The sequence below is a fragment of the Melozone crissalis genome, unplaced genomic scaffold (genome assembly GCF_028551555.1).
Source record: "Melozone crissalis strain CALT ecotype California unplaced genomic scaffold, PUWL_Pcris_2 ptg000279l_1, whole genome shotgun sequence".
NCBI lineage: Eukaryota > Metazoa > Chordata > Aves > Passeriformes > Passerellidae > Melozone > Melozone crissalis.
In genome coordinates this window covers 122,476-150,452 of record NW_026536033.1, presented here as the reverse complement: position 1 = coordinate 150,452, position 27,977 = coordinate 122,476, and the positions used below count along the sequence as shown (strand labels likewise).

The window sequence follows — 27,977 nt, the reverse complement described above, 5'->3', positions numbered from 1 at the left end:
GCCATGGCGAGCTGCAGCGGGGCCGGGCAGGGGCTGCCCGAGGTGCGGCGCAGCATCGGCCCCGCTGACGGCATCACGGTCCCCTGTGCCACTGGCCACTATATACATTCATGAACGAGACGGGGCATCCAAACCAGTGTCGTGAGCTATTTATTCAACACATCAGTCTCAGTACATTGTTAGGACAATGGAGACAGATTATGTTAACAGCTCTCTGATCCAAAGGAAATGCCAAGGGGGTGTTACATTACAGCATAGCATAAAGCCATCTCAGCCTAGGTTTTAGCTAATGACACATAGAGCAAAACATATTGACAAAAATTCTATCCAATCATATGAAACATACGTAATGGTACTTAGCACAATAGCTCATTCATGAGAGACAAAGCACAGAGAATCATTCATCCTAACCTTCTAAAGATATACATTAAATAACCTTGTTGCAATCTATAAAGAAAGATTACAGAAGTCTATTGTGCAATTTCTCAAGTCTGCTCTACTGCTTAGAAAGCTTTTCACTGTATTAGCAATGTTCACAATTCTACTGTCAAAAGCCTGCCTTTATAATCACTTTTCTAAAAACCCTCTCATTTTATGAATCCCAGCACTCCCGCAGCGCAAGGGCACCCTTGTGCCCCTGGAGCCGGCGCTGCTGTGGAACGTGTCGTGGCCTGGCTTCCGCAGCATCGTGCAGCTCCTGGACTGGTTCGAGGTGCCCAAGGGCTTCGCACTGCTCATGGAGCGTCCGCAGCGCTTTCAGGACCTCTGGTGCTTCCTGCACGAGTGGCGGTTCCTGACAGAGCCCGTGGCGCAGGGGCTGCTCCGCCAGGTGCTGGAGGCCGTGCGGCGCTGCAGCAGGTGCAGCATCCTGAACTGCCACATCAAGGCCGAGAACGTCCTCGTCAACCTGGCCACAGGTGAGGCAAAGCTCATCAACTTTGGCTGCGGCATGGTCCTCCAGGACACGTTCTACACCCGGATGTCAAGTGAGCCCAAAGCCGGGACCCAGCCAGGCAGCAGAGGTTCCCCCCTTGGCTGGCAGAGCGGGAAGAGGGAGGGAAGGAAGGAGGGGGAATCCTTCTTCAGCCAGCTTCAGCCAAGTTGCTTTTTGGCAGGGCAGGGGCTGGCTGTTGTAGAACAGGAGCTGGCTGGGAGGGAGGGGGCAGCAGGGCCTGATGAGCTGCCCCCGTGTCCCATAGGAACCTCAGAGTACAGCCCACCGGAGTGGATCCTCTTTGGCTGCTACCATGGCCAGCCAGCCACCATCTGGTCCCTGGGCATCCTGCTCTGTGAGCTGGTCTGCGGGCACCATCGTTTCCACACCAACGAGGACATCGTCCAGGGCCAGCTCTTCTTCCCACCCCAGATGTCTCAAGGTGGGGATGTGCCTTCAAGGCACGAGGGGAAGAACGGGGTTGTGAGAGGCAGCTGGCACATAAGCGTCCTGCTCTTGCAGCTGGTGAGGAGGTGGATCTCCTGGGCTCAGCTGAAGGAGGTGGCACCTGTGCCTCTGTGCTGGTGTCCTCCGCAAGAGAGGATCGATAGGAAGCTTTTGGGTGCAGCTCTGAGCACTCCTGGTGTGGCCTGGGCACTGTGGAATGTGGGAGGGCATGGACTGGAGCCTTGTCCTGCTGAGCAGTGGTTTCTGGCTTCTCTCTGCAGAGTGCCAGCACCTCATCAGGTGGTGTTTCTGCATGGACCCCACAGACAGGCCATCACTGGAGGACCTTTTTGAGCATTCTTGGCTGCAGGAGCCCTGCCTGGCCCAGGAGACAGCAGAGATGCATCCCTGTGCACAGTAGGATCCAGGAGCCCAGCAAGTAGCAGCGGCACGTGTCTCGTGGCGCTGGAAGAAAACCCCGGAGCGTTTCCCTGTAGCCACAGCACGGAGGAGAGAGCGCAGCCGAGGAGATGCTTCTTCTGGTCCCCATGAGCTGTGGAGGGAGCGGCTCCATGCTGCCTGTCCCATTGGAGAAGTGGTGGCAGGGCGGTGAAGGTGCCACAGACTGAGACAGGGGAAACATCCCCCTGCAGCTCAATGGCATCGTGATGTCCCCACAAGCCGAGGCACAACTGGCGTGTTCTTCTGGAGCACGACGTGGAGCTGGGAACACCATCCTGGAGCTGGCCGCTGGCAGGGCAGAGCCCATTGGCTTTGGCTGTGGCCCCTGCCTGGAGGACACGCTCTGCGCCCCGATGGAATCAAGATGAGTCCCCAGCCAGCGCAGGGACGGGGGGATGCTGGTGCTTCCAGGCACGGCAGGGCTCGGCCTGGCCACGTGCCGGAGGTTCCCCACTCAGCGGTGCTGGGGAATATTAATTTTCCTACCGGCCGCCGAGCTGCTTTTTGGCGGGACAGGGGACGGATGTTGTGGAAGGAGAGCCGGCTCCTGGCCTTGCTGACAGCTTCTGCCAGCCAGCCTGGCACGGGCTGAGGCGGGGGCAGCCAGCCTGACAAAAGCATCCATCCATGTGGATAGGGGCAGCAGAGGGGGCAGGTTGCGAAGCCGTGCCCCAGTTGGCCTGCTCTGCAGGCCCTTGAGGAAGGGGTGCCTTTATGGGCGGGAAAGGTGGGGATTTTCCCCACCTGTGGACAGGTTTAATTCTCCCATGGAGTGGTCAGACCCTCTACAAGCCTGTGAAACGGTGACAGGCTTTGTGCTTTCTCTTGTTTCCAGGTCTCGTTTTGAATTGACTTTCATGCAATTGTTCTTTGTTTTTCCCAGGAGGATTACACCTGGTGCCCGGACTGGACGGGGAAGCACCTGCAGCATCCATGGAGCGCATCCAGTGCCAGTGCTGCCCCAGGGGCCACAGTCTGCAGAGACAGCCCCTTCCAGAAGGATGAGGACCTGGTGCGGGATCGGCTCCTCTCCTGGCAGCAGCTCTCCAGAGGTGGGCACCCGGATCCACAGCTGGGCTGGCAGAAGGGCTGTGGGCAGGCGGCAGCGGGCACACGGGCATCCCGCTCCTGCAGCTGCTGAGGAGGTTGCTGTGCCGTGATTAAGCAGAGGAGGTGGAACGTGGCCTGCCACGCTGCCCTTCTCTAAAAACAGAGAATGGTTCGGGAGGTTTGGGCTCTGAGCACAGCCAGCAGCCTGGCCTGGGCACAGCCATGGTGGGACAGGGGCACAGGAGCCTGCTGTGACTGACCATGGCTCTCTGGTTTCTCTCCGCAGGCTGCCAGCGCCTCATGCCATGGGAACCACCCCACTTGGCCTGCCAGGCTGGGAGGGCTGGAGGGCGACTGGCGTTCATTTGCTGTCAAAAATAAATTGGGGGTTTTTTGTCATTGTCATCATCGGAGCGTTTCTTTCATCCTTTTCCAAGCTTTTGGCCTCCTGTGATAAATGGATGTGGTTCATGCTAAGAAAATTGTAATTATATCAATATTTTTGGAAAATAATTGGAAATGTAAATATGATTAATATTATGTGTTGCCTTCTGCAAGGCAAGGCGACCTGGTTCTGAGGAAACAGCACGGCGACCCACTCTCCAGGGTCGCTCGGGCCAGGAACACACGCTAACACCAATGTGGTAGACGGTCCAAAGGCCTTTATTACTTCTTCTCGTGGGGTTTTATAGTCTAAGGGGTTCTCTACGTCAAAAAGGGGGTCTGTCCTTATTATCTATGGTTAGCAAGGAATGGAAAACTACTGGGTAAGGAATGGAAAGTTACTAGCACTACTGTTAGTGGGGCCACACTCCTAGGGTAATCTCTTATCTTAGGGGAACAGGGGGTCCTGCCTTTCTGTGACATCGCGTAATCTTCTGGAGCGCCTGCCCCTATCTACCACATCTCCCCCCCCTTTTTCACAAATGAATGAGGTAGTCATATACATAGGTACTAAAATGAGGTATAAGGTTGTGACTTGACAAGGGAAAGGGGTTTTGGAAAACCTGAGTAAGCTTTTGCCAGACAAGTTTGGAAAATCTTGTGACTGGCAGTGTTCCCTGGTTGAATTCACAGCAATTGTTGTCGGCCTAAGAACAGGATGTTGGTCTGTTCCAGGCGGCTCTGAACGAACGAGACCAGCGTGTTCAGCAGGCATGGTCCGAAGGTAACTGTTAGAAGCAGCATCGCCAATGGACCTATCAGGGCAGAAATCAGAGTGGTTAGCCAAGGTGATTGATTGAACCAGGACTTGTACCAGCCCTGTTGGGCTTCCCTGTCTTTCTGTCTCTGAGCCAGTCAGTTCCGGAGCTCTGCCATGGAGTCTCTCACTACTCCTGTGTGGTCTGCATAGAAACAACACTCCTCTTTCAAGGCAGCACACAGGTCCCCTTGCTGCATGAACAGGAGGTCCAGGCCTCGCCTGTTCTGCAAGACCACTTCTGAGAGTGAGGAGACCGACTTCTCTAGAAAGGAGATGGATTTCTCGATCCTTTGCAGGTCCTCATCAATGGTCTGTTGCAGCTGGGACAGTCCTTGGTGCTGGGTCGCTAGGGCTGAGACACCCGTGGCTGTTCCGGCTGCTCCCAGGCCGAGCAGCATTGCGATAGTTATACCTGTCATTATTTCTCTTTTGTGGATCCGGCTGGGTTCCTCAAGAAGATGGTACACTTCTTCGTCTGAGTGGTACAGGACCCTAGGAACAATCAGAACTTGGACACAGAAGTCGTTAGAGTCATTGAATTTGGGAAGGAACACACAAGGACTCACTCCAGATTGCTGGCAAACCCACATCCCAGATGCGGATGGGACTGCCCACTTATTGTTTTTCCTGTTAGGCTTGACAATTTTGGTGCAGATGTTGCCTCCCCACTTAGCTAGGGTTGCATTGCCAAAGCATCTGCCTCGGCCTGTGACTTGACTCTGGGTGATTCCTTTGCGAGGGGTATCCCATCTGCACTGGTGAGGGGCATCGGCTGAGGAATAATTGAAGGGAGTGTTTAGAGCGACTCCTTCGTAAAAGGGGGGTTTGACATCATAACAAAGCCAGCAGGATTCGGTTAGGTTAGGGTTGGATTCGTTCAGGGATACAAAGGTAGCTTCTAACATACGAAGGATTGGGTCTGAGTCTGACTCGGTTAAGTGGCTCATCTGAAAGGTTTCCGCTTGACCGGTCGGGACATTGCTGACCCCTGTGGGTAAGGCTTTGGGGTAGCTTACGTTTCTCCCTTTCGTCACGCTTTTAATCGCTTTGTTGGGTCCGACCGCTCGGGGTGTCAACGGTTGGAGCCTGATAATTTGCACGTTCACCCTCTCTTTTGACCCTTGAAGGACTACTGTCCACGTTTTGCCTGTGGCCCAGCTAGGGTGATCTGGCTGCAAGACCGTCATGTTGTAATCAGTGCATGCCCAAAATCTAGGGATTTTATGTCGGTTTCGATGGAAGTTTCCTAGAAAGAAGAAGGGTGTTTTGCAGCCGATGGGTGCCCAGGTGAACTGTAAGAATTTGTCTGGCTCTTGTGGATCCCACCCAGGCCCCGACCGTCTGGCATCTGTAACTATGGTTTCGCAGCCCCAGTGCCCACAATATCCCCACCCTGGGTAATTGCAGTAGATTTTCCCAGGGTTTGAAGCTGGGCACCAGTAGGATAGGTACGAGTGTGTGACGTGTGGGGAATAGGGGTTTACCTTTGGCTGTCCTGGAAACAGGTCGGTGATGCGGAGCACGAAGGATGGGGTGTTTGGTGTGGTGATTTCTTTGAGCACTTTGCCACTCCTAAGGTGTCGCATGACCCACCTGAAGGGCCGATGGGGGTAGTGGTCTGGGCTGGCTTGCCCTCTGGCGACAAGCCCCAACAGCAAAATCCCACAGAAACACCCTTGGTGCTTGGGTCTCACCCGTGCGGGTCTCTCGGGCGCTGCCTGACGGCTTGGTGGTCTGTCACTTTCGTCTGGAACCGGGACGTACGCGTCACGAGGACGTCCCACAAGCATTTCCTGTTGACAAAGACTCGCAATTCTCGTCAGTCTCATTCTGCTCGCTATGAAAGTCCGGTTTAATCGATTTAAGTGGACACCACCTGATTTTGCCGTCCTTTTTGACAGCTGCGTATCCTCGCCCCGTGAGCATCAGTCTCCAACCCCATTCCCACTCGCCTAGCTCATTTCTAATTACCACCTGTGGGCCCTCTTCTAGCGTTCGAGTGGCCCAGTGTTTTTGGACGGGACTGTTTGTTTCATCTCCCCTAGGGAATTGATTCAGTGCCAGCAAAGCGGTTGCCAGCATACGTGCCTGATCTCCTGGGGGAATGGAATTGGCAAAGCCCTCTGCTTTTGCCAACACTTCTATCTTGGTTTTCAGGGTCTGGTTTGCTCTCTCAACTATGGCCAGTCCGGTACTGTTATACGGGATACCTTGCACTCACGTGATGCCCCATTTCGAGGCGAATTGCTGTACTGGTTTGGAGGTGAAATTGGAGCCATTGTCCATTTTGATCTGCTTGGGGATACCAAGCCAAGACATGGCTGTCACCCAGTGCTGAATTGTGGCTTTGGAGTTAGTTTTGGGGTGCTGTGTGGCTATGATCGTTCCGCTATAAGTGTCCACTGTCACTGCAAGCCATGCTCGGGGCTTCAGCAGTTGACATAAGGTGAAGTCTGACTGCCAGATTTCTGAGGGCTTGAGACCTCTCGGGTTGACTCCGTAGGTCCAAAGGGGTGACTTCTGGCAATGAGGGCAGGTGACTACCACATGTTTGGCGTCCGCTGTCGAGATTCCGCATCTCTTCGCCAGTGCTTTGACTCCGATGTGGAGCGACTCGTGCAGTTGACGAGCTTTTTGCAAGGTCCAAATACCTTTTGCTGCGGCGTCCGCTTTGTCGTTGCCGATCTGGAAGTAACCTTTGACTGGGTCATGGCTGTTGATGTGAATGACTGACACGGTGCCCTGTTGCGAGGAGAGTGCTTCTTCCAGCATTAGGGCTGCTGCTGATGTTGACACACCTGGTCCTGCCATGGCTAGGCAGAGCCTTGCCACGAATATGGAGTCTGTTACGGTGTTGAGGTGTTCGTCTTGGAAGAGTCTGCACGCCAAACCCACTGCTGCTGCCTCCAGTTGTTGCACTGACAGTGTGGAGTCACATGTTTTGACGCAGTGCCATTGCTCTCCTGCCTGCCACACTGCTGTTGCGGTTGAAGTCGTGGAGGAAGCGTCTGTGAAGACCGTTGGTCCTGGCTGCAGTCTGTCCTTGATCTTCGGTGGCATGTCCATGTCGACAATGGTCAGCAGCTGAGTCCAGGGTGGTCTGGAGAAGTAGGAGATTTCTCCTCCGAAGCTGGAGAGAGCAAGGGCCAGGTACTCCGATATTGTGGCTGACTCCGTGGTCGGCTGCTTGCGAAATGGAAGGTGGATGCTTGTCGGCTCGGTCCCTAGGTGTTTCAAGGCGAGTTTCCTGCCTTTCATGATGAGGCTGGCGATGCATTCGATTCCTGGGGAAAATGCACAAGCGGGTCTTCCGAGGACCACCCATTGGATCGGCCGGGCCTTTTCTGCAAGTCCTTGGGCCACTTCTCCCACTCCCCCCTTCGGTGTAAAGTGGATGTACAGGTCCAGTGGCACGGCTGGGTTCCACCTGGCAAGTGTGCCAGTGGACATCTGGCTTTCGATGAAGTCGAGGGAGCTCGTTGCTTGCGGTGTCAGCTCCTTGCAGGGGTGCTTTCCTTTCAGGAGGTCATATAGAGGGTCCATGACCTCGGGAGGAATCAGGACAATGTTGCGAAGCCACTGCAGCGATCCCACCAGGCGTTGCACGTCATGGAGCGTCTTGACGTCTCGGTTGACCATCATCTCGGGGGGTGTCACGTAGGAGCTTGTAATTCCTACTCCCAGGAAGGTCACGCAGGGTGCTCTCTTGATCTTTGCGCTCGCGATCTCGAAGCTGTTGGCCTGAAGGGTCTCCGTGATTGTGGACACCAGGTGATCTACTTGGCTTGTCGATGGTGCTGCGACCAGGATGTCGTCCATGTACTGGATGATGGTTGCGGTGGGGTAGGAGTGTCGGACCGGCATTAGTGCTTTGTCCACGGTGATTTGGCATATGGTGGGCTGTCGACAAGGCCTTGTGGAAATACTCTCCATTGGAAGCGAAGGTTGGGCCGCTCGCCCTTTCGAAACGCCATGGAAAACGCGAATTGTTCTCTGTCCTCAGGGTGCAGAGGTATTGAAAAGAAACAGTCCTTGATATCCAGTACTGCGCACGGCTGCCCTGTGGGGATGGCTGAGTTCGTGGGTAGCAGTGTCTGGACTGGACCCATGGGTCGGATCGTCTTGTTCACTTCTCTCAGGTTGTGGACGAGACGATAGCCTTCTCTGGACCTTTTGGGGATCACAAATACAGGGGTGTTCCATAGGCTGGTGGAGGGTTCTATGTGACCCTTTTGCAGTTCGCGGTCGACCAGTTCCAGCAAAGCTGCCACTCGAGGCTCTGTCAGGGGCCACTGCTCAACCCATACAGGGTCTGATGATTTCCAAGTCAATTTGATTGGCAGCGGGGCGTGTATGGCAGTGGCCCTCATGATAAATTTGTAATCCGAAATCCGAGCATGGAAAGGACGTCCCTTCCTAACAGGGGTGGAGAATTTTGCAAAGTTGACTGCTCCCTGTGGGGGCATAGGGAATGAGGGTCCCCTGCCCCACTGGGGGTTGCTGTAGCTGGGCTGTCTCGCATTTGCAGCGGGAGGAGGCTGAGTGTGGCCCGCGCGCCCCCTCCCTCTCCCGTTTCCCCGGGGCCAGGATCTACAGTCCCTAGCGAGGCGTCTTCCCACAGCTCCAACAGGTCCCTCTCGGGCGTGCTTGGAGTGAGAGTGCTGCCAGGGAAAGCTGTGCCGGCTGGGGACAGCTCGCTGAGTTGCTGCCCTTCCCCAGAAGCCTGGGCTAACGCAGTCGTCCTGCCTTTCCTGCTTAAATACAATCCGCCCCGCCCCATCAAAAAGCATGCGGCTTATTTGCGTAATATCAAAAGTGAGCAGATCGTTATTGCTAGAAAGGTCGTCCTCAAGAGTGGGTACTACAGCTGAGTTGAGCCCTATTTCTGAAATCGCTTTGGCTTCTTTTGGGTTAACTGGGGTATATGCCCTTTGGTGGTTCCCCCGCATTCCGGCAACCCCCACCGGGAAAGCGTGCATGGAGGCTGCCAGTGCCCGGTCCCCACAGGCTGCTCTTATTTTTCCCCAATCGGTGAGTTTGTGTTGCGATTGTTTCCCGATATTGTTTAAAGCTTTATTCGGTTTCGCTCGAAACCGCATTAATTCTGCTCTCTCGGTTTCCGAGTCCCAGCCGGGCTCGGTCGGCTCTTCCGAGCTGTCTGAGCAGCTGTTACTTGACTCTGAGCCAGAAGCTGACTGCCAGTACACTTCCGGTGCTCCGTGCCATCTTGTTCGGCTTCAACCTCGCTCCTCCCTTTGGGGGTGGTGCCGTTCCCGCCCCCTGGGCTCCCCCCGCCTCCTGCCGGGGGAGGTCCTTACCCTATAAGGACGTAATTTGGATAGAGCGCTCTGGTTGGTTTTGCACTCTACTGCGGGGAGCGCCCCCCCTCCCTGCTCGCCCGCGCATGCGATGTTAAGCAGTCTGACTGCATTTCCGCCCCCCGTCTCCTCCCTTCCGCCCTGACCACGTGGTTCGGTGCCATTTTCAAACACATATGGTGGGGGGGGCGTTTTTATCGATCCCTATGGGGTCCGACAATCCGGCCGCGTTCCGCGCCTCCTCCGCGAGTCCCTACCAGAAGCATCGCGCGCGCTGCTCTGCCTCCTGCACCGGATCGGTGACCGGCGGGGAAGAGACAGATAGAGAAACCGCGGATTTTTCAGATGGTTCCACGGGGGGGCTAGGACCCGGCGGGCTCTGCGGGAGGGTCGGGGGGTCCCCTGGGGATTCCGGGGGGTCTTCTGGGGGTTCCGGGGGGTCTCCTGGGGGCTCCGGGGGGTCTGGGCTCAGGCTCAGGAAGGGGTGGAACGCGCCCAGCCCCCGCATATTCTCGCCTTCAATCCGATCGCTCTCAGAGGCGGTCTGCGTCGCGGCCCCCACCTCCAGCTTTGGTGTAGCTAATAAACGTGTACGCGCGGCTTCCCGCGTCTCCTGTTCTTCTAACGTCTTGCGTAGGGCCTCTCCTACTTTCCCCCACACTTTGAGGTTTTTACCACTGCCTGCGGACTTAGAGTCCTCTGCTGAGGCGGCAGTGCACTTCTCCCGCGCTTCCAAATATAATATATTTACCGGACATTCGATCGTCCCCAGCTCTAGGAGCCTTGCAATAGCAAGATTAGAGTTCCTGAGCTCACCTTTAATTCCCCATTGCTCGTGAGCCTGACTTACGACCTTCGCTGTGGATTCCATGGTCCACGCTGGTCCGGAGGCGTCCCTCCCGCTGTGGTCAGGCCTGCTGCCACAGCCGCCGTCCTCTGTCCAAGAGAATCCCCGTTCCCCAGGCGCTGCAGCTTTCCCGGGTCTCGGCACCACTTGTTGCCTTCTGCAAGGCAAGGAGACCTGGTTCTGAGGAAACAGCACGGCGACCCACTCTCCAGGGTCGCTCAGGCCAGGAACACACGCTAACACCAATGTGGTAGACGGTCCAAAGGCCTTTATTACTTCTTCTCGTGGGGTTTTATAGTCTAAGGGGTTCTCTACGTCAAAAAGGGGGTCTGTCCTTATTATCTATGGTTAGCAAGGAATGGAAAACTACTGGGTAAGGAATGGAAAGTTACTAGCACTACTGTTAGTGGGGCCACACTCCTAGGGTAATCTCTTATCTTAGGAGAACAGGGGGTCCTGCCTTTCCGTGACATAGCATAATCTTCCGGAGCGCCTGTCCCTATCTACAATTATGAAGCAAATGGGTTTCTTTGTAGATGATACATGTGGGAAAAAGTATACAGGAGATTGGAATTGGCCTTGATGAACAAAAGTTAGGAAGACTCCCAAGTCAGAATTGGCATCAAGACAAAGTTAAGACAACTCCCAGGACAGGATCGGCCGTGACATGAATAAAGTAGGGACAATTCCAGACAGGGAGTCTAAAATAGTGCTCTTATCTATAAAATAATAAGGCTTACTTAGAACACAGTGCTTACTTACATAACACAGGACTTGGGGCACGTGCACAACCTGCCAGGTTATTCAGAGGACAGCGAGGAAGACTGCTGGCCTTCCTCCAAGAAGAGCACCAAAGAGCCAGAAGCCCCCTTAGCCATAGCGGAAGCATGCGCTGTGTGTGCTGTGGTGATGTAGATTTCAAGAATCGGAAATAGGAGGAGATTTACAGGAAAATATTGATGAATATGTATTAGCACACAGTATATAAGCTGTATTTGGATCCTTTTGCCTTTTGCACGTGAGGCAGGGTGGGAAGCCCTCCCTGTACCCCAATCGATCAGTTTTGCTTATGCTTTATCTGAACCACTGCCAAATTTCTTTTTGTAACTACTGGATGCTATTTGATCGAATTATTTTATCTCAATTAAAACTGCTGCTAAATTGTAAGTTTGTGGTTTATTAGACATATGGGACCACATATATAAGATCAGGAATATGACTTAATAGTTTACAAACCAAAATGAATATTATTCAGCTAAATTAACAAGGAATAGAAAAGCATTCGAGACTTAATCACAAAGGATAAAGTAACAGAAATGATGATACTTGATTAAATGAATACGTTTTTACTTAATGAGTTAATAGCTCAGTCTCCTCTGGCTTTTGATCTCCTCCCCAGGAGGGGTGCAGTTCTTTGATCTCCTCTCCATGGGGGGCACAGTCCTTACGGTTTGGTCTAGGCTTTGGCATGGGGTGTTGTGTTTTGGATGATGATGACTGCCAAAAACCCCCATAAAATCTCCCCCGGAACCCCCAAATTAGCTCAAACCCCCTCAAACTTCTTCCCAACCACCTCAGGAAAAATTTTGGGTGGATTTTGGGGGTGGTTTGGGTACCTCATGCATGCCGAAGTGGGCGTAGGATTCAAACCCACTAAAAATTCTCCCCTAAAATTCCCCTAAAATCCCTCCAAATCTCCCCCAAACCCCCAAAGGATGGATTTGGAGGAAATTTTGGGTTAATTTTTTGTAATTTTGGGTCAATTCTGGGTGGATTTTGGGTGGTTTTGGTACCTCCCGGACACCAAATTTGGCGTAGGATTCAAACCCAGACAAAATCTCCCTCAAATCTCCTCAAAACCCTCCAAATTCTCCCCCAAAATGTGGGGGTTCCCAGGAGGGGGCACCGCTGATCCAGGGCATCGAGGCGCTGCCTGCAATCATCCATAACCACCCCCAACGAGCCTCCAGGGCTTTACTCTCCATGAGCTGCAGCAGAGTGTCAGGAAAGGTGACAAGAGCCTGTGAAATGGTCCCGTGAATAGCCACTTGTAGCTCTTCAAAACTCCCTCCCACGAAAAACAAAAAAATTTAAACCGTTCCTAAATGTGAAAAACATGTTCACTCTCCTGTGAAAATGTAAAAAGTTTAATAAAGGACAATGGGAGACTAGGACCATGGAGCAAAGGTTATCAAGGCCGAGTGCATCTTGGCACCTGGGATCCCCCTGAAATACCTTTCCCCTTACATCAGCCTGTTGCATATTCATAGACCCTCATGCACAGCAAACTTTACCCCCAAACTAGTTTACATGCTTCAAGAACGGTTTAGCATGGCTCTTCCTTGGATCTGCCTTTTTAGGGCATGCAGATTCCTTGGTTGTGGTTTTAGTCCATTCTTATCACCTCCAGTTTTTGGGCCTTGGTCCACTCTGCCTTCAGATGGGGAGTGCTGATAGTTGGCAGATCTGTACAGGTGTTCTCATCCTGTGTGCATTGGATGTTATCCCATTCAAGCAGGCAGTTTAACACAAGCAGCTATTTCACTAAGCTTAATTAATGACAGAAAACAAAACTATATCTTTACAACACAGTTACTTTAACATCACACATATAAAATCTATTTTAATATCTGTGAAAAGCCAATATTATAATACGTACCCACAAAAATAAACCTCTCGCTGAATGATGGTAGATGTCGGTCCCATGGCCGAGTCCCAGTACTGGGAATTTTGCTTCCCTTACTGGAAATTCCCCTCCTCATAAGCTTTCTACCCCCATGTTTTTAAGGTCACTATCGTTATACACATATATTGTAATATTGGCTTTTCAAAGATATTAAAATGTATTTTATATCTGTGTGTTAAAGTAACTGTTATTGTCTTGGTTTGAAAAGACAGGTGTCAGCTAAGGAAGGCAGGTTCCTCCCCTGGAATGGAAAATGTAAACCCCCTCCCTCTGAATTGTTGTAATTTTGAAATTAAGGGGCTCTCAAGCAAAGATATGGGAATAGGAATAACAGGTTTTATAAGGAAAAATTAAAAATACAAATGCTGTAGTACAAACAAACAAAACCACTGACAGAGTCAGAACAGTACCTGACACCCTGTGGGTCAGGTTGTTGGCAGCAGTCCCAGTGAATGGTGGCTGCAGCCCTCCTGCAGTGCCAGGTGTAGTTCTGTTGGAGCAGGGAGCCTGGAGAAGGGTGGAGTTTTCCTCTGAAGGTCCGGGCTGCTGCAGATGGGCCGGGGAATCTTCCGTCCTCTGGGAATACAGTGGAGAAGACAGCTGCTCCTCTGGGAATGCACTGGGAAAAGGCTGATCCTCTGGGAATCCAGTGGGAAAAGGCTGCTGTGGTGTTCCAAACCTCAGATTCTATCCAGGTAGGAATGCTTGGCTCCTCCTCCTGGGCAGAACATCACCTAATGGCAGAATGTCATTTTATCAGCCATGCAGGGACACTCAATGGCCCATTAACAGCAGATAATTAATAATTAATGGCCAGTCCATTATCAGAAGATATCTCCTGGAGGGAGGATTGGTTGTGGAAGAGATAAACTGCCCAATGAACAGAAGATAACTGCCCCACCTCTGACAGATGGCAAACAGAACACACACTGATCTTGCAATCCAGGACCTGTCCTCACCGGCTGCCCCCATTCTCCAGAGTTCATGGTATCCAGGGAGGCTGCAGCTGCTGATGTCGGGAACAAACAAGTTGGGTCTTGGTTTGAGAAAGCTCCAGAATCCATTTCTGACCCCCGACGGACAGGGCAAAGGCAGAGCCATGGGGTTTTTATAGGGTATCCCAGGGCTGGAGTTGGGGTTTGGGTCAAGGGAGGAGTTCTTAGCAACACAAGAAGGGTGAAATCAAATTCCTGCCTCTTAGACACAGAGCCACTCCACACAGAATGTGTCCCCAAGTCCTAAATTCCCCCTTAAACTCCTGATTAATGGAGGGACTTTGGACATCTTTGATCAATTTCATTCATTTAACCCTGTTTGGCTGCTTTTAAGAGATGAAGATGAAGCAGAAGAAAATTCAGGCCAAACGGAAAGGAGAAGCAGCCAGGTGTGTTCCCAACATGGATCACAGGAATGTGAGTGACCAGGGCTGTGCCCAAAGTGCCTCCTCCAGTGGGGGATGGAGCTGGAGCAGCGCACGAAGCTCTGCCCGCACTCGGGGCACTCGCAGGGCTTCCCTTACTGGTGGCTCCGTTGGTGCTTGTTCAAGTGAGAGCGCTGTGAGAAGCTCTTCCCACACTTGTCACACTCGTAGGGCCTCTCCCCAGTGTGGATGCGCCTGTGGGTGACGAGGGTGCAGTTGTGCTTGAATCCCTTCCCGCAGTTGGGGCATTGGAAGGGCCTCTCCTCTCTGTGAATGCGATAGTGCTGGAGGAGATAGGAGCTAGTCTTAAACCTCTTCCTGCATTTATCACACTCGTAGGGCCTCTCCCCAGTGTGGATCTTTTGGTGGTAGATCAGGTGGGAATGCTGCCTGAAGCTCTTTCTACATTTCCCACACCTGTGCGACCGTTTTCCAGTGTGGATGTTCCGGTGCTGAATCAGGTTGGTGCTCTGTCTGAACCTCTTCCCACACTCCCCACACTCATAGGGCCGTTCCCCAGTGTGGGTCCTCTGGTGCCTGATCAGGGTTGAGCTCCGACTGAAGCTCTTCCCACATTCCTCACACTCGTGGGGCCTCTCCCCACTATGGATTTGTCGGTGCATGACAAGATGGGACTTGCGCCTGAAGCCCTGCCCACAGTCGGGGCAGCGGAAGGGCCTCTCCTCTGTGTGCATGCGCTGGTGCTCGAGGAGATCAGAGCTGGACTTAAATCTCTTCCTGCACTGATCGCACTTGTAGGGCCGTTCCCCAGTGTGGGTCCTCTGGTGCCTGATCAGGGTGGAGCTCCAGCTGAAGCTCTACCCACATTCCTCACACTCATAGGGCCTCTCCCCAGTGTGGACCACCTGGTGCCTCATCAGCTGGGATCTCAAGCTGAAGCGCTTCACACATTGCCCACACTCATAGGGCCTCTCCCCGGTGTGGATTACCTGGTGCCGGATCACGCTGGAGCTCCGGCTGAAGCTCTTCCCACATTCCTCACACTTGTGGGGCCTCTCCCCAGTATGGATTTGTTGGTGCATGACAAGATGGGACTTGTGCCTGAATCCCTTCCCACAGTCGGGGCAGCGGAAGGGCATCTCCTCTGTGTGCGTGCGCTGGTGCTGGAGGAGATGGGAGCTGGTCTTAAATCTTTTCCTGCATTGATCACAATCGTAGGGCCGTTCCCCAGTGTGGGTCCTCTGGTGCTTGATCAGGTCGGAGCTCCTCCGGAACTTCTTCCCACACTCCACACGTTTCTGGGGCTTCTCCCCATCATGGAGCTGCTCATGGAACACCAGCTCCGAGCTCTGGCTCCATCTCCGGCCGCCCTCCCAGCCCAGGCTGGCTCTTTCCCCCTCAGATCCCAGCCAGCTGCGTTTGCAACCCCTCCTCGTGTGGCATCTCGAGGGCTTTTCCTCCCCATTGTCTTCCTGCGCCACGGAGCCGCTCAAAACGGCCTCTTCCACCAGGTTCTGCAGCGGGCATTTGTCCTCCCTGCTCTCCATGCTCAGCTCCTGCTCTGGGGGAGGAAGGACAAGGACAGGATAGGATTTGCCTCCGTACCACAGGCAAGGGCAAGGAGATCCCCCCCAGGGCTGTGCTGCAGCCGGAGCCATGCTGGGCTGGGAGATGGAGCAGCACAGAGGGGAAACGGGCACTGACTTCCTCCTCACCTGCCTCAGTGTCCTGGGGCATATTCCTCTTCCTCACAGCCTCCCAGGGGCTGGGAATGGGAAATCCTGGTTTGGGAAAAACAAGGGATGACCACATTGAGTTTGAAGGTCCCTCTGCCCAAGTCCATCTCTAGGAGTCAGTGGCAATCTGGGTGGCATAAAAACCTCCCAAACACCAAGATTCAGCCCTGGAAAAGCCTCCCAGGAGTTTCCTGTCCCTGGTCCCTCCTCTTTGGTGTTTGGGGGTTCCCCCTGTCTCAGCTGCTGGGGTCACGCTTGCATTGGGGGCCCCCATTCTCCTCGGTGCCTGCCCTCCCAAGGCTGCTGACTGTCCCAGCAATGCCAAAAGCTCCCCCCTCTTGGCTCTCGACATTTCGGGATGCTGGGGCTGTTTGGGCTCCCGGGCTCCCTTCTCCCCTCATTCTCTGCTCTGGGCTGCAGCGGCTCCAAGGAGTCCCCCCTGCCCCTCTCCAGGCTCTTGAGGCTCCCGCCAATGGCGGCGCTGCCCCCTCTCTGGGCTCCCCACTTTGGGCTCCTGGGGCACACAGGGCTCTGCTCCTCCAGGCTGCCTCTGCCGGCAGCCGACACCGGCACTCCCTGATGTCCCCCCAAGGGGCCTTTTCTGCTCAGCCTTGGACTGCTTCATTCTCCAAACATCCCCCCAAAAAAACCCAAGCCAGGGACCCCCCGGGATATCTGGGCTGAGCTCCCCCTCCCCCCCCCCAATCGCCGCTCACCTGCGCGTTGTGGGGGGGCAATGATCCCACGGGTGGGGGCTGAGAATTCAAGGAAGGCACGACTGAGGGCTTCTTTCTCCTTTCCTTGATGCTCCTTTGTCCCTCCTCTTCCTCCCTCTCCTCTTCCATCCCTCCTCCCCCCTAACCCCGCCTCCTTCTCCCCCTCCATCCCTGCCCTTCCCTCCCTCCTCCTCCTCCCCCAGCAGCAGTCACACCCTCGATGCCCCGTTCCCGCAGCCCTGGCAGCCTGTGGCAGGAGCGGGGACAGGTCGGGATGGGCAGCGCGGGGCTCTCGGCTGCTCCCAGCCGCTGCGGGCGGGGGTAACGAGGCCCAGGCCAAAGGAGAGGCAAACTGGGCAAACTGGGGGCTGCACATCCAAACTGGGCCTTGCTGGGGACCCTGCCTGGCCACTGCCAGCCCTTGGCACATCCGCCAGGGGGAACGCCCCCTGGTGCGCTCCCCCTGGCCACAGCCCCCCTCGGCACATCCACCAGGGGGAACGCACCAGGGCTGGGGGATCCCAGCAGTGGCAGCACTGCCAGGGACCGGGCTGGACTGGGATTGTACTGGCAGTGACTTGGGCTGTACTGGGTTTGTACTGACATCCTACTAGGATTGTACTGGGATTGTACTGGGTTTGTGTTGATATTATACTGGGAACATACTGGGAGTGGCTGGGATTGTACTGTGTCTGTACTGACATCATACTTGGATCGTACTGCCATGCCAGGCCAGCGTGTGATCGCACTGATGGACACTGGGATCATACTGGGATCATACTGGGAGTGAGCAGGAGCCTGTGGGGAGCAATTGAGACTATGTTAGCGGCAAATGGAATACACTGGGAGTGACTGGCATTATACTGAGGATGACTGGGAGTAGCTGTGAGCAAGTGGGGACATGATAGGAGAAACTGGGAGGAAGTGGGAGTGACTGGCTGCATGCTGGGGGTGATTGGAAACTGCTGAACTTCAACTGGGATCATGCTGGAGGTGACTGGGATCATACTGGCAGTGAGTGCCACTACACTGAGGCTGACTGGGAGTGCTTGTAAACAAATGGGATCATACTGGAAGGAACTGGAAAGATGCTGGAGGGAACTGGGGTACACTGGGAGATACTGGGAGTGACGGGAAGGAAAGTGAGGGTGAAAGAGAGCAACTGGAACCACGTGGAGCACAACTGGTTCATACTGGCAGGAACTGGGAGCACACTGGGATCATCTTTGGATCATACTGGGAGGGACTGGACTAATACTGGGAGTAACTGAGAGTGACTGGGAACACACCCTGCACATCATCCCCCATACTGGGCCTGACTGGGAGCAACTGGGAGCACGCTGGCAGCAAATGGCGTCAAACTGGGACTGACTGGGTTGATCCAGGAAGCAACTGGAACCACGCTGGAGGCAGCTGGGACCATACTGGGAGAGATTGGAAGCAACTGGGATTATACTGGGACCACACTGGGAGGGCTGGCATGTGACTGGGATCAAACTGGAGCTTACTGGGATCATACTGGGGTTGAAAGGGAGTGACTGGGATCACACTTTGGGCTACTGGGAGCAACTGAGAGAAAGTGGGATGATGCTGCAAGTAAACTGGAGGAACTGGGAGGGACTGGATGCATGCTGGAGGCAACTGGGATATACTGGGCATGACTGGGGGATCATACTGGGAGAACTGACACCTTACTGGGGCCACTGGCAGGGCCTGGTAATGACTACAGACATGCTGGGGGCAACTGGGATATACTGGGAGTGTCTGTAACCATACTGGGGGGACTGGAACCACACTGGGAACAACTGGGACCATGCTGGGGACAACTGGGACCATGCTGGGGGCAACTGGGAGTGAGTGGGACTGTGCTGGGAGGGACTGGGATCATATGGGCCGTGACTGGGACTAGAGCAGGGGCAACTGGGTTCAACTGGGACCATACTGGGAGTGTCTGTAACCATAGGGGAGTGATGGAAGCACACTGGGAACAGCTGGGCCCATGCTGGGAGCAACTGGGATCACACTGGGGACGCTGGCATCAGACTGGGAGTGACTGGGAGCAACTGGGATTAGACTGCAAGTGACTGGGATCATACTGGGAGTGGCTACACTCATACTGGGATTATACTGGGTGTGAATGGAACCTGACTGGGGCTTACTGGGAGCTACTGGGCCCATGTTGGGAGGAAAATGTGACACACTGGGAGCAACTGGGATTGGCTGGAAGGTACTGGAACCATGCTGAGAGGACTGAGACTACAATGGGGCAACTGGGAACATACTGGGAGCAACTGGAGCCACACTTTGTGAAACAGATGGAAACTGGGATTCTGCTACAGGAAACTGGGAGTAACTGGGAAAGACTGGGATCATTCTGAGCTAACTAAAACAAACTGGGAGTGTCTCTAACCATACTGGGGGGACTGGAACCACACTGGCAACAGCTGGGATCATGCTGGGAGCAACTGGGACAATGCTGGGGGAAACTGAATCTACCCTGGAGGCAACTGGGCATGACTGGGACCCTGCTGGGAGGGACTGGGACTATTCTTGGAGCAACTGGGATCATAATGGGAGGAACTGGGAACATCTGGAATTATGCTGGGAACAACTGGGATCACACTGGGATCACAGTGAGAGCAGCTGAGTCCATACTGGGTTACACTGGGATCTCATTGAGAGCGACTGGAATCATACTGGGATTGACTGGGAGTGGCTGGTTTTGTGGATTTTGGGGGGTTTGGATTTTGGGGGATTTTATTGGCATTTTGAGGGGGAGTTTTTCTGGGGGTGTTTGGGGGTTTATTGAAAGTTTTTGTTGCTTTTTTTGAATTTTGGGGTTTTACTGGGATTTTGTGGGATTTTTTGGGATTCTCAGAAATTCTGGGGGTTTTATTAGGATTTTACGAGATTTTGGGGCATTTTACTGGTATTGTGGTGGCATTTCGTGGGATTCATTGGGGATTTGGGGTTTTTTGGGATTTTTGGTGGGATTTGGGGGCTTTTGTGGGGGGTTTTGTGTGTTGCCAGGATTTCTTTGGATCTTGGAGAGATTTTTGGCACTTTTTATTGTCTTGGAGACAATTTTGGGAGATTTGCAGAGTTTAATCAGGATTTTTGGGATGATTAGGATTTCAAGATATTTTTGTGGGCTTTTATTGGGATTCTAGAGTGTTCTGATGGGATTTTGAGAGATTTAATTGGGATTTAGTGGGTTTTTTGGGACTTCTGGGGGCTTTAAGGAGATTTTGATGCCTCTCAGCCCTTCCCCATACCCAAGGAATGCCCCAAAGCCCCCCTAAAATTCCACGAAACCCCACAAAATCCCCAAAAATTACAAGAAACCCTTAAAATCCCAGATAATCGACGAAAATCTCAGTGGAACTCACAAAAATTTAAAAAACTCCCAAAAATTTCAAGAAATTCCCCCCCAAGAAAACCCCATGACCCCAAAATAAGACCCAAAATCCAAAACCTCCCAAATCAACAAAACCCCCCAAAATCACGTAACCATCCCAAAACCCAATATTCTCCCCAAAAAACCCAATAATTTCCACCTAACTCCCAACAAAATTCCCCAAAGCCCAAAAAAGCCACCCCAAAATCCCCAAAAGCCCTCTCAAAGCCCAAAAGTCCCCACAAATCCCCTCTGAACCCCCCCAGACTCAGTGGGGCCGCCCTGGATCAGGGGGCACCGGCCGGTGCAACAGGAGCCACTTCAGGAGCCCTCGGAGCTTTTTCGGGAGGGCGCACCATGGGAGACCCCCAAAAAAGGGGGGGGAGGAAACCCTGCTGTGCCCCCTTACCCTAAAACCCCCAGACCACGGTTCAGGGTGGGCCTGGGACCCCGCGGGACCCCTCCATGAATGCCAAACGCCCCACAGCTCCCCCAGGGTTGGTCCAGAACCACCATGGACCCCAAAACCTCCCCAGGACTCTCAGACCCCCCAGTTCTCCCAAAGATTCTACCCAGACCCACCTGAGACCCTTCCAAATCCATCCGACTGCCCCAAATCTCCCTCAGACCCCTCAATCCCGCCCAACTACTATGAAATCCCCTCAGACTCCAAATTAGCCCCAGAGCCACATCAGAACCCCCCAGATCCGCTCAGAACCCCCCAGTTCCTCTCACAATCCACCAAAATCCCCTCAGACCCTCCCAATTCCCCTCAGATGCCCCTACACCCACCTGAGAACTCTCCGGACCCTCTCAAGCCTCCCCCAAAGCTGCCTAAAGCCTCCTCAGACCCACCAAAGCCCTCTCAGACCCCCTCATTCAATCCAAACCTATCGCACACCCCCGTGTTTCCCGTCAATGCCCCAACAATCCCCAATTTCCCCTCAGATTCGCCCCAAACCCCCAGTTTCCCCCGGCCCCACCTCAGCCGCTCTCCCCTCACAATCTCCCGTCTCCGTCGCATGCGTGGGCTCCCAACAATGGCGGTGCGCACCGCCGAACCATCCAATCACCACGCTGCAAGTCCCTGGACTAACAAATCACAGTGCGTCTCTCCTCAGGAACGCCCGCCTTCCCCGCGCAGCCCCGCCAATCAGAGGCGAGCCGGAAGCGGCGCCCCCTTCCCCGCCGCCGCCGGGACCCTCCGGGCTCGGGACAGGAGCGGGATAGGCCTGAGAGGGGATCGGGGGGGCGGGGAAGGGTCTGGGGAGGTCTGGGAGGCTTTGGGGAGGGATCCAGGGTTTTGGGGAGGTCAGGGGGGTCTGGGGAGGGGTCCTGGGGCATTGTGGGGGGACCTGGGGGGTGCGGATGGGTCCTAAGAGGGGTCTCGAGGTGGGGGGGGGTTGTGGGAGGGTCTGGGGGGGTTTTGGGGAGGGGTCGTAGGAAGGTCTTGGGAGGGTCTGGGGGTGTTGAGATGGTCCTGGGGGGAGTTTGGGGAGGGCTCTGGGAGGTCCTGAGGGTGTCCTGGGAGGGTTTTGGGAAGAGGCTTTGGGGCTCTAGAAGGGTTTTGGGAGAGGGACTCGGGGGGGTTTGTGGGGTTTTGCGGAGAGGTCCTGGGGGGATCTGAGGAGGGGCTGGGGGAGCCTGAGTTGGGTTTGGGGAGGGGCCTGGAGGGTCCTGGCAGGGTCCTGGGTGGGGTCTTGGAAAGGGTCTGGGGGGTATCTCAGGGAGGTCCTGGGGGAGATTTGGGGGTCCCGCGGGGTCCCAGGCCCACTCTGAACCGGGGTCTGGGGGTTTCAGGCGGGAGGGGGCAAAGCAGGGGTTCCCTCCCCCGGTTTTTGGGGGTATCCATGGTGCCCCCTCCCCAAAAGGCTCCGAGGGCCCCCTGAAGTGGCTCCTGTTGCACCGGCCGGTGCCCCCTGATCCAGGACAGCCCCACTGAGTTGGGGGGTTTGGGGCCTTTTTTGGGATTTTGGGAGGGGTTTTGGGGATTTGGAGGTCTCTTTTTGGGCTTTGGGGGATTTTGCTGTTTAGGGGAGAAGTTTTGGGTTTTTGGGGGCATTATTGGGTTTTTACGTGGGTTGTGGATTTGGAGGATTTTGGATTTTGAGGGAGTTTATTGGGGTTTTGCAGGGGGTTTGGTTTCTTGGGTGGGAATTTATTGAAAATTTTGGGAGTATTTTTTAATTTTGGTCGGTTCCATTAGGATTTTGTGGGATTCTCTTCGGTTTTGGAGGATCTTACTGTAATTATTAGGGGATTTTAGGGGTTTTAGTGGAATTTTAGGGGGCCTTGGGTGGTCTGAGGGGGCTTTGGAGTTGTCCCTGGATGTAGGGAAGGACTGAGAGGCACCAAAATCTCTTGAAAGTCCCATTAAAACCCATATTATACCAATTAAATCTCAAAAAATCCCATTAGAACACCCTAGAATCCCAATAAAAGCCCACAAAATCTCTTGAAATCCCAACAACCCCCCCCATAATCCCAATTAAGCCCCACAAATCCCCCAAAAATGTACCCAAAACCACCAGAAACCCCACAAAATCCCCCAGAAGAGCCAAAGAAATCCCTGCAACACCAAAAAAGAGCACAAACTCCCCCAAATCCCACAAAAATCCCAAAAAACCGCCAAAAATTTCCTCAAAAAAGCCAGACCTCCAAAGAATCCCACTAAATGCCTCTTTTATTCTAATAAAACCACCCAAAATCTCCCAGAAATTCCAATAAAACCCCCAAAACTTTAGAGGATTCCCAAAAAATCCCCACAAAATTCCAGTAACCTCCCCCCCCAATTATAAAAAAAAGAAAATTTTTCAATAAACCCCCAAAAACCTCCAGAAAAAAATACCCCACAATAACCCTTCCGGCATAACCCAAACCTCCCAAAATCTACAAAATCCCCCAAAATTCCCCAACTGCCCCAAACCCAATCACTCTCTCCAAAACCCCAATAATTGCCCCTGAACTCCCAACAAACTCCCCCAGCCCCAAAGCCCCAAATGCCGCAGCCCTGCCCAGCCCTCCCTGGTCCCTCCCAGTCCCGCCCCGGCCCGTCCGGGGCCGCGGCCAAAACTCCCCGGAGCGAAGGCGGAGGGCCCGGAGCGAGCCCGGAGCCCATCCCGGGCTCGGCCTCAGCCTCGGCCCCTCGGGGCGTTTTGGGCCACCCTGGGCAGGTTTAGGGTGGGCTCAGATCCCTGGCAGCCATTCCCAGGCTTGCAGGGTGGATTTTAGGCCCCTTAGGCTGATTTGAGGCTGAATCTGGTGGGTTGGAGGGGGGATTTTAGATCCCTTTGGGTGATTTGAGGCCCATATGTGTGAATTTAATCCTGTGTGAGTGATTTTAGGTTCTTTTTTTTTTTTTTTTAGATTTTGGGCCCGTTTGAGTAGGATTTTGCTTCTTTGCATAATTTTAGGTCAAACCAAGTCATTTAGGGTGATTTTAGGTCGTTTTGTGTTGCTTTCAGGCACATTTGCCTGATTTTTGGTCAATTTAGGTGATTTTTGGCAAAGACAGATGGATTTTAAGCTCGTTTGGGAGATTTTAAGCCAAAGCAGGTGCTTTCAGGGTGGATTTGAAGCCCGTTTTGGAGATTTAAGGCTGATTTTAGGCCATTTTGAGGGAGGTGTAAACCAGTTTGGGCAATTTTAGGCCCCTTTAGTTGGATTTTAGACCCCTGTGGATAATTTTAATCCCGTTTGGCTGATTTTAGGATGTCACCTGCATTTGAGGCGCTTTTGGATGATTTTAAAACAAACCGGGCCCTTTTAGGACCGCGCGTCCCCTTGGCCCCACCCCTTTCCCCTCACGGTTCCCGCCCTTTCCCCGCCCCTTTCCCCTCACGGTTCGGCCTTCGGGAACGGGGCAGGAGGAGGAGACAGGCTGTAATTTGCTCCCAGCAAGGTCCCAGTTGCTCCCAGTTCCTGCTGCTTTCATCCTGCGTGTTCCCAGTTCTCCCAGTTACCCCAGTCACTCCCAGTATGATCCCAGTCTCTCCCAGCAGGGCCCCAGTCACTCTCCCTTGCCCACAGCATGTTCCCAGTTCCCCCAGCACATTCCCTGTTGCTCCCAATTTGGTCCCAGTCACCACCTGTATGGTCTCACACCCTCCCAGTACATCCCAGTTGCCCTGAACATTGTCATAGTCATTGCCAGGCACTCCCAGTTACCTCAGCGTGGTTCACTTGCCCTCCGTTTTATCCCAGTTGCTCCCATTTCCTCTGATTATGCCCCCAGTTGGCTCCCAGAATGGGCTTGGTAGCTCCCAGTAACCCCCATTCAGGGTCCAGTCACACCCACTCTGCTCCCAGTATGATTGTGGCCACTCCCAGTATGATCCCATCATTCCCAGTCTGATACCAGTGCCCCAGTGTGATCCCAGTTGCTCCCTGTAAATTCCAGCCTGACCCCAGTAGCCTCCAGTGTGATCCCAGTGACTCTCTGTCTCTCCCAGTATATCCCAGTCACCTCCCCCACATGCTCCCAGTCACTCCCACTTTCTCCCAGTTGCTTTTAGCACAATTCCAGTTGCTCACAGCCACTCCTAATCAATCCCAGCATGATTCCAATCACCCTCAGTGTGATCCCAGTCTAACCCAGCATGGACCCACCTGCTCTCACTGTGATCCCAGCATGATCCCAGTTGTCCCTAGAATAGTCCCAGTCCCTCCCAGCATGGTCCCAGTCACTCCCAGTTGTCCCCAGCATGGTCTCGGCTGTTCCCAGTGTGGTTCCAGTCCCCCCACTGTGGTTACAAACACTCCCAGTTTATCCTAGTTGCCCCAGTAAGGCTTTAGTTACCTGAGAATGATCCCAGTCTTTCCCAATTACTCCCAGTTGCCTCCAGCATGATCCCAGTTTCTGTCAGTTGCCCAAAGTGTAGTCCCAGTTGCTCCCACTATGATCCCAGTTGTAGTCTCAGTCCTCTCAGCATGGTTCCAGTACCTTCCAGCTGATTCCAGTTGTTCCCAATGTTTCCACATTTTCCTTCCAACATGGGCCCAGTAGCTCCCAGTAACCCCCAGTCAGGATCCATTCACACCCATTGCAATCCCAGTGGCTCCAAGAATGATCCCAGAAACTCCTGCTACAATCCCAGTCCCTTTCACTATGATCCCAGTTGCTCCCAGTCACCACCAGTATGACCCCCAGTCACTCCCAGATCCTCCCAGTGTTATTCCAGTCATGGCCAGAGTGACTCCATGTCACTCCCAGTGTGGGCCCAGTTGCTCCCATTCACCTCCAGTATGGTTCCAGTCACGGCCAGCACCTTTCCAGTCACTCTCAGTCTGGTTCCAGTAGGATCCCAGTCACTCTCAGATACTCCCAGTACTCTTCCAGTCACACCCTGTATGATCCTAGTCAGTGCCAGTGTGATCCCAGTATGACCCCAGCATGGACACAGCTGCTCCCATTATCACTCAGCATGGTTCCAGTTGCTCCCATTTACCCTCACTATGGTTTCAGTCTCTCCCAGGAAAACCCAGTTGCCCCAGCATGTTCCCAGTCACTCCCAGTTGGTTGGAGTGGCTTCCAGCCTGATCCCAGTTGCTCACAGCCACTCTCAATGCAGTCCCAGTTGCTGAAAGTGTGATCCAGTATGATCCCATTCTTCCCGAGTGTGGGCCCAGCTGATTCCACTGTGATCCCAGTAGGATCCCAATTGCCCCTAGCATGGTTCCAGTTGCAGCCTGAGAGGGGATTGGGGGGGCGGAGAAGGGTCCGGGGGTGTCTGGGGGGGCTTTGGGGAGGGTTCCGGGGGTTTAGGGGGGTCTGAGGGGTCTGGGGAGGGGTCCTGGGGCATTGTGTGGGGACCTGGGTGGTGCGGATGGCTCTTAAGAGGGGTCTTGCGGGGAGGCGGGGGGGTCGTGGGAGGGTCTGGGGGGGTTTTGGGGGGGGGGGGTCATAGGAAGGTCTTGGGAGGGTCTGGGGGTGTTGGGATGGTCCTGGGGGTAGTTTGGGGAGGGCTCTGGGGGGTCCTGAGGGTGTCCTGGGAGGGTTTTGGAGGTTTTGGGGAGGGGTTCTGGAAGGGTTTGGGGAGAGGGTCTGGGGGAATCTCTGGAGACATCCAGGGCTGGGCCCGACTGGGGTCTGGGGGCAGGTTCCTTCCAGCCGCAAGCATTCCAGGATTCTGTCAGGGACTCCCTGCCCTTCTTCCCTCTGTTCCCAGCTGCAGAATGTGCAGCAAAGCCACCTTTGCTGTCTGCTCAGGGAGCCCAGCCAGGTGCTGCAGCCTGACCCTGCCCTGCACAGCTCCCCTGGCAGGAGCAGTGCCCCGGCAGCCTCAGCAATTGCCCTCTGACATGTCTGGCACACACTGCCATGGGCTGCAATTCCAGCTGCCAGCAAGGAAAAGATGCTCCTGCCCTTCAAGGCCAAATTCTGAAGGGGCCAAGACACAAGTGCAGCAAGATCTTACACAGACATTTCACTGCCAGCTTCCGTAACTTCATCCAGGGCTGTTTGAGCACCTGGATGGGGAAGGAAAAAAAAATCAGGGGAGGGTCTTTGTCTGGGAGCTGCCACAGGTAAAGAGAGACCCTGGAAGGGAAAAGGAGCAGACAAAGGGAGGCAGGAGAGAATGCAGGACACAAACGGCAACCAGCAAAGAAGGTGGCACTCTGAAAACCAAACCTGAACTTACGGAATAGGAATGGGACAGAAAGGAAGAATTCTGAAACTTAATTTACTCTACTTCTCTGAGCAACCTGTGAAGCCAGGACTTCACCACCCTCACAGGGAAGAAGCATTTTCTAGATCAAACCTGAATTTGATCCCTGTTACTCTGAGCCCAGTAAATCACAAGGAACTCATTTGTGGTCATTTCCATCAAGGGCCCAAGGTCTTTGTTCCAGCACATCCAGCAAGCACCAGGCAAGACAGCACAGGAACCCAACTCACAGCTGAGGGACTCAGAACATCTAAACACCAGCAGGGCACATTGCTCATGTTTGCTCCAATAGATTTGAGAAATGAAACGCTGGAGATGAGAGCTCTTTTTCAGAGCAGTAATTGCTGGTTGATGTTAATGAAGTTGATAGGGTCTGAATTTGAAGTGTTGGTCTGTTGTTAAACATTGAATGTTACAGTTCTAGGACTTGCCTTTAGTTGCCGCTATTCAGTGTCACCCATTTTACCCTGTATTTGTATCTCTCCCCGGCATACTCTGTATTTGTGCCTCTTTCCGTCTCAGCCTGGATTTGTATCCCTTCCCTTCCAAGACTGAATTAAACTGAGAGGCTATGGGAACTCCATGAACCCTCTCAAACAACAAACCAGCACATAAATGATGACTTTAACCCAGCAGAACCACACTAAATCACCCACCCTTGACCAGAGCCGGATTCCATCCTGCCACCATAATTTTAATAGTGCTCGGCTTGGAGGATCCCCCTAAGCTCCAAGCCAACGTTCCCTTCCTAAGGACTCTGGTGAGGCCGGAAGCCCCATCTGTGCCGGGAGACAAAGCTGCGCTGCTGCTGCTGCTGCTGCTCAGCGCGGTCCTGTGGGAGCAGCGGCGCCGTGCGCGACCCCTCGGGTTCCGCACCCAGAGCTGTCTTTAATAAAGGCCTTTGGAAAGGAGCTGCTCCAATGGCCCTGTTCATCACACTGCTAGAGCCCCCAGAGCCCCTCCCCAAAACCCTCCCAGGACACCCTCAGGACCTCCCAGAGCCCTCCCCAAACTCCCTCCAGGACCATCCCAACGCCCCCAGACCCTCCCAAGACCTTCCTACGACCCCTCCCCAAAACCCCCCCAGACCCTCCCACGACGTCCCCTCCCCCCCCCCTAGACCCCTCTTAG

At 53.9% G+C, this 27,977-nt stretch overlaps 1 protein-coding gene across 1 annotated transcript; it reads left to right on the top strand.

Annotated features, from left to right (window-relative positions):
• The first annotated feature begins 3 nt into the window (after positions 1–3).
• LOC128949759 (serine/threonine-protein kinase pim-1-like) lies at positions 4–27,977 on the top strand. Its single transcript, XM_054294617.1, has 6 exons — positions 4–85; positions 606–986; positions 1,200–1,376; positions 1,663–1,793; positions 2,727–2,895; positions 27,967–27,977. The coding sequence occupies exons 1-6, from the start codon at positions 4–6 to the stop codon at positions 27,975–27,977; spliced, it is 951 nt and encodes a 316-aa protein (XP_054150592.1).

What these genes read in the sequence shown, in the direction of transcription:
- LOC128949759 (XM_054294617.1), top strand. Translation starts at nt 4, where the DNA reads ATGGCGAGCTGCAGCGGGGCCGGGCAGGGGCTGCCCGAGGTGCGGCGC. An exon ending in TGACGGCATCACGGTCCCCT is followed by an intron (nt 86 to 605) that starts GTGCCACTGGCC and finishes TATGAATCCCAG; the next exon opens with CACTCCCGCAGCGCAAGGGC. An exon ending in CAGCAGAGATGCATCCCTGT is followed by an intron (nt 1,794 to 2,726) that starts GCACAGTAGGAT and finishes TGTTTTTCCCAG; the next exon opens with GAGGATTACACCTGGTGCCC.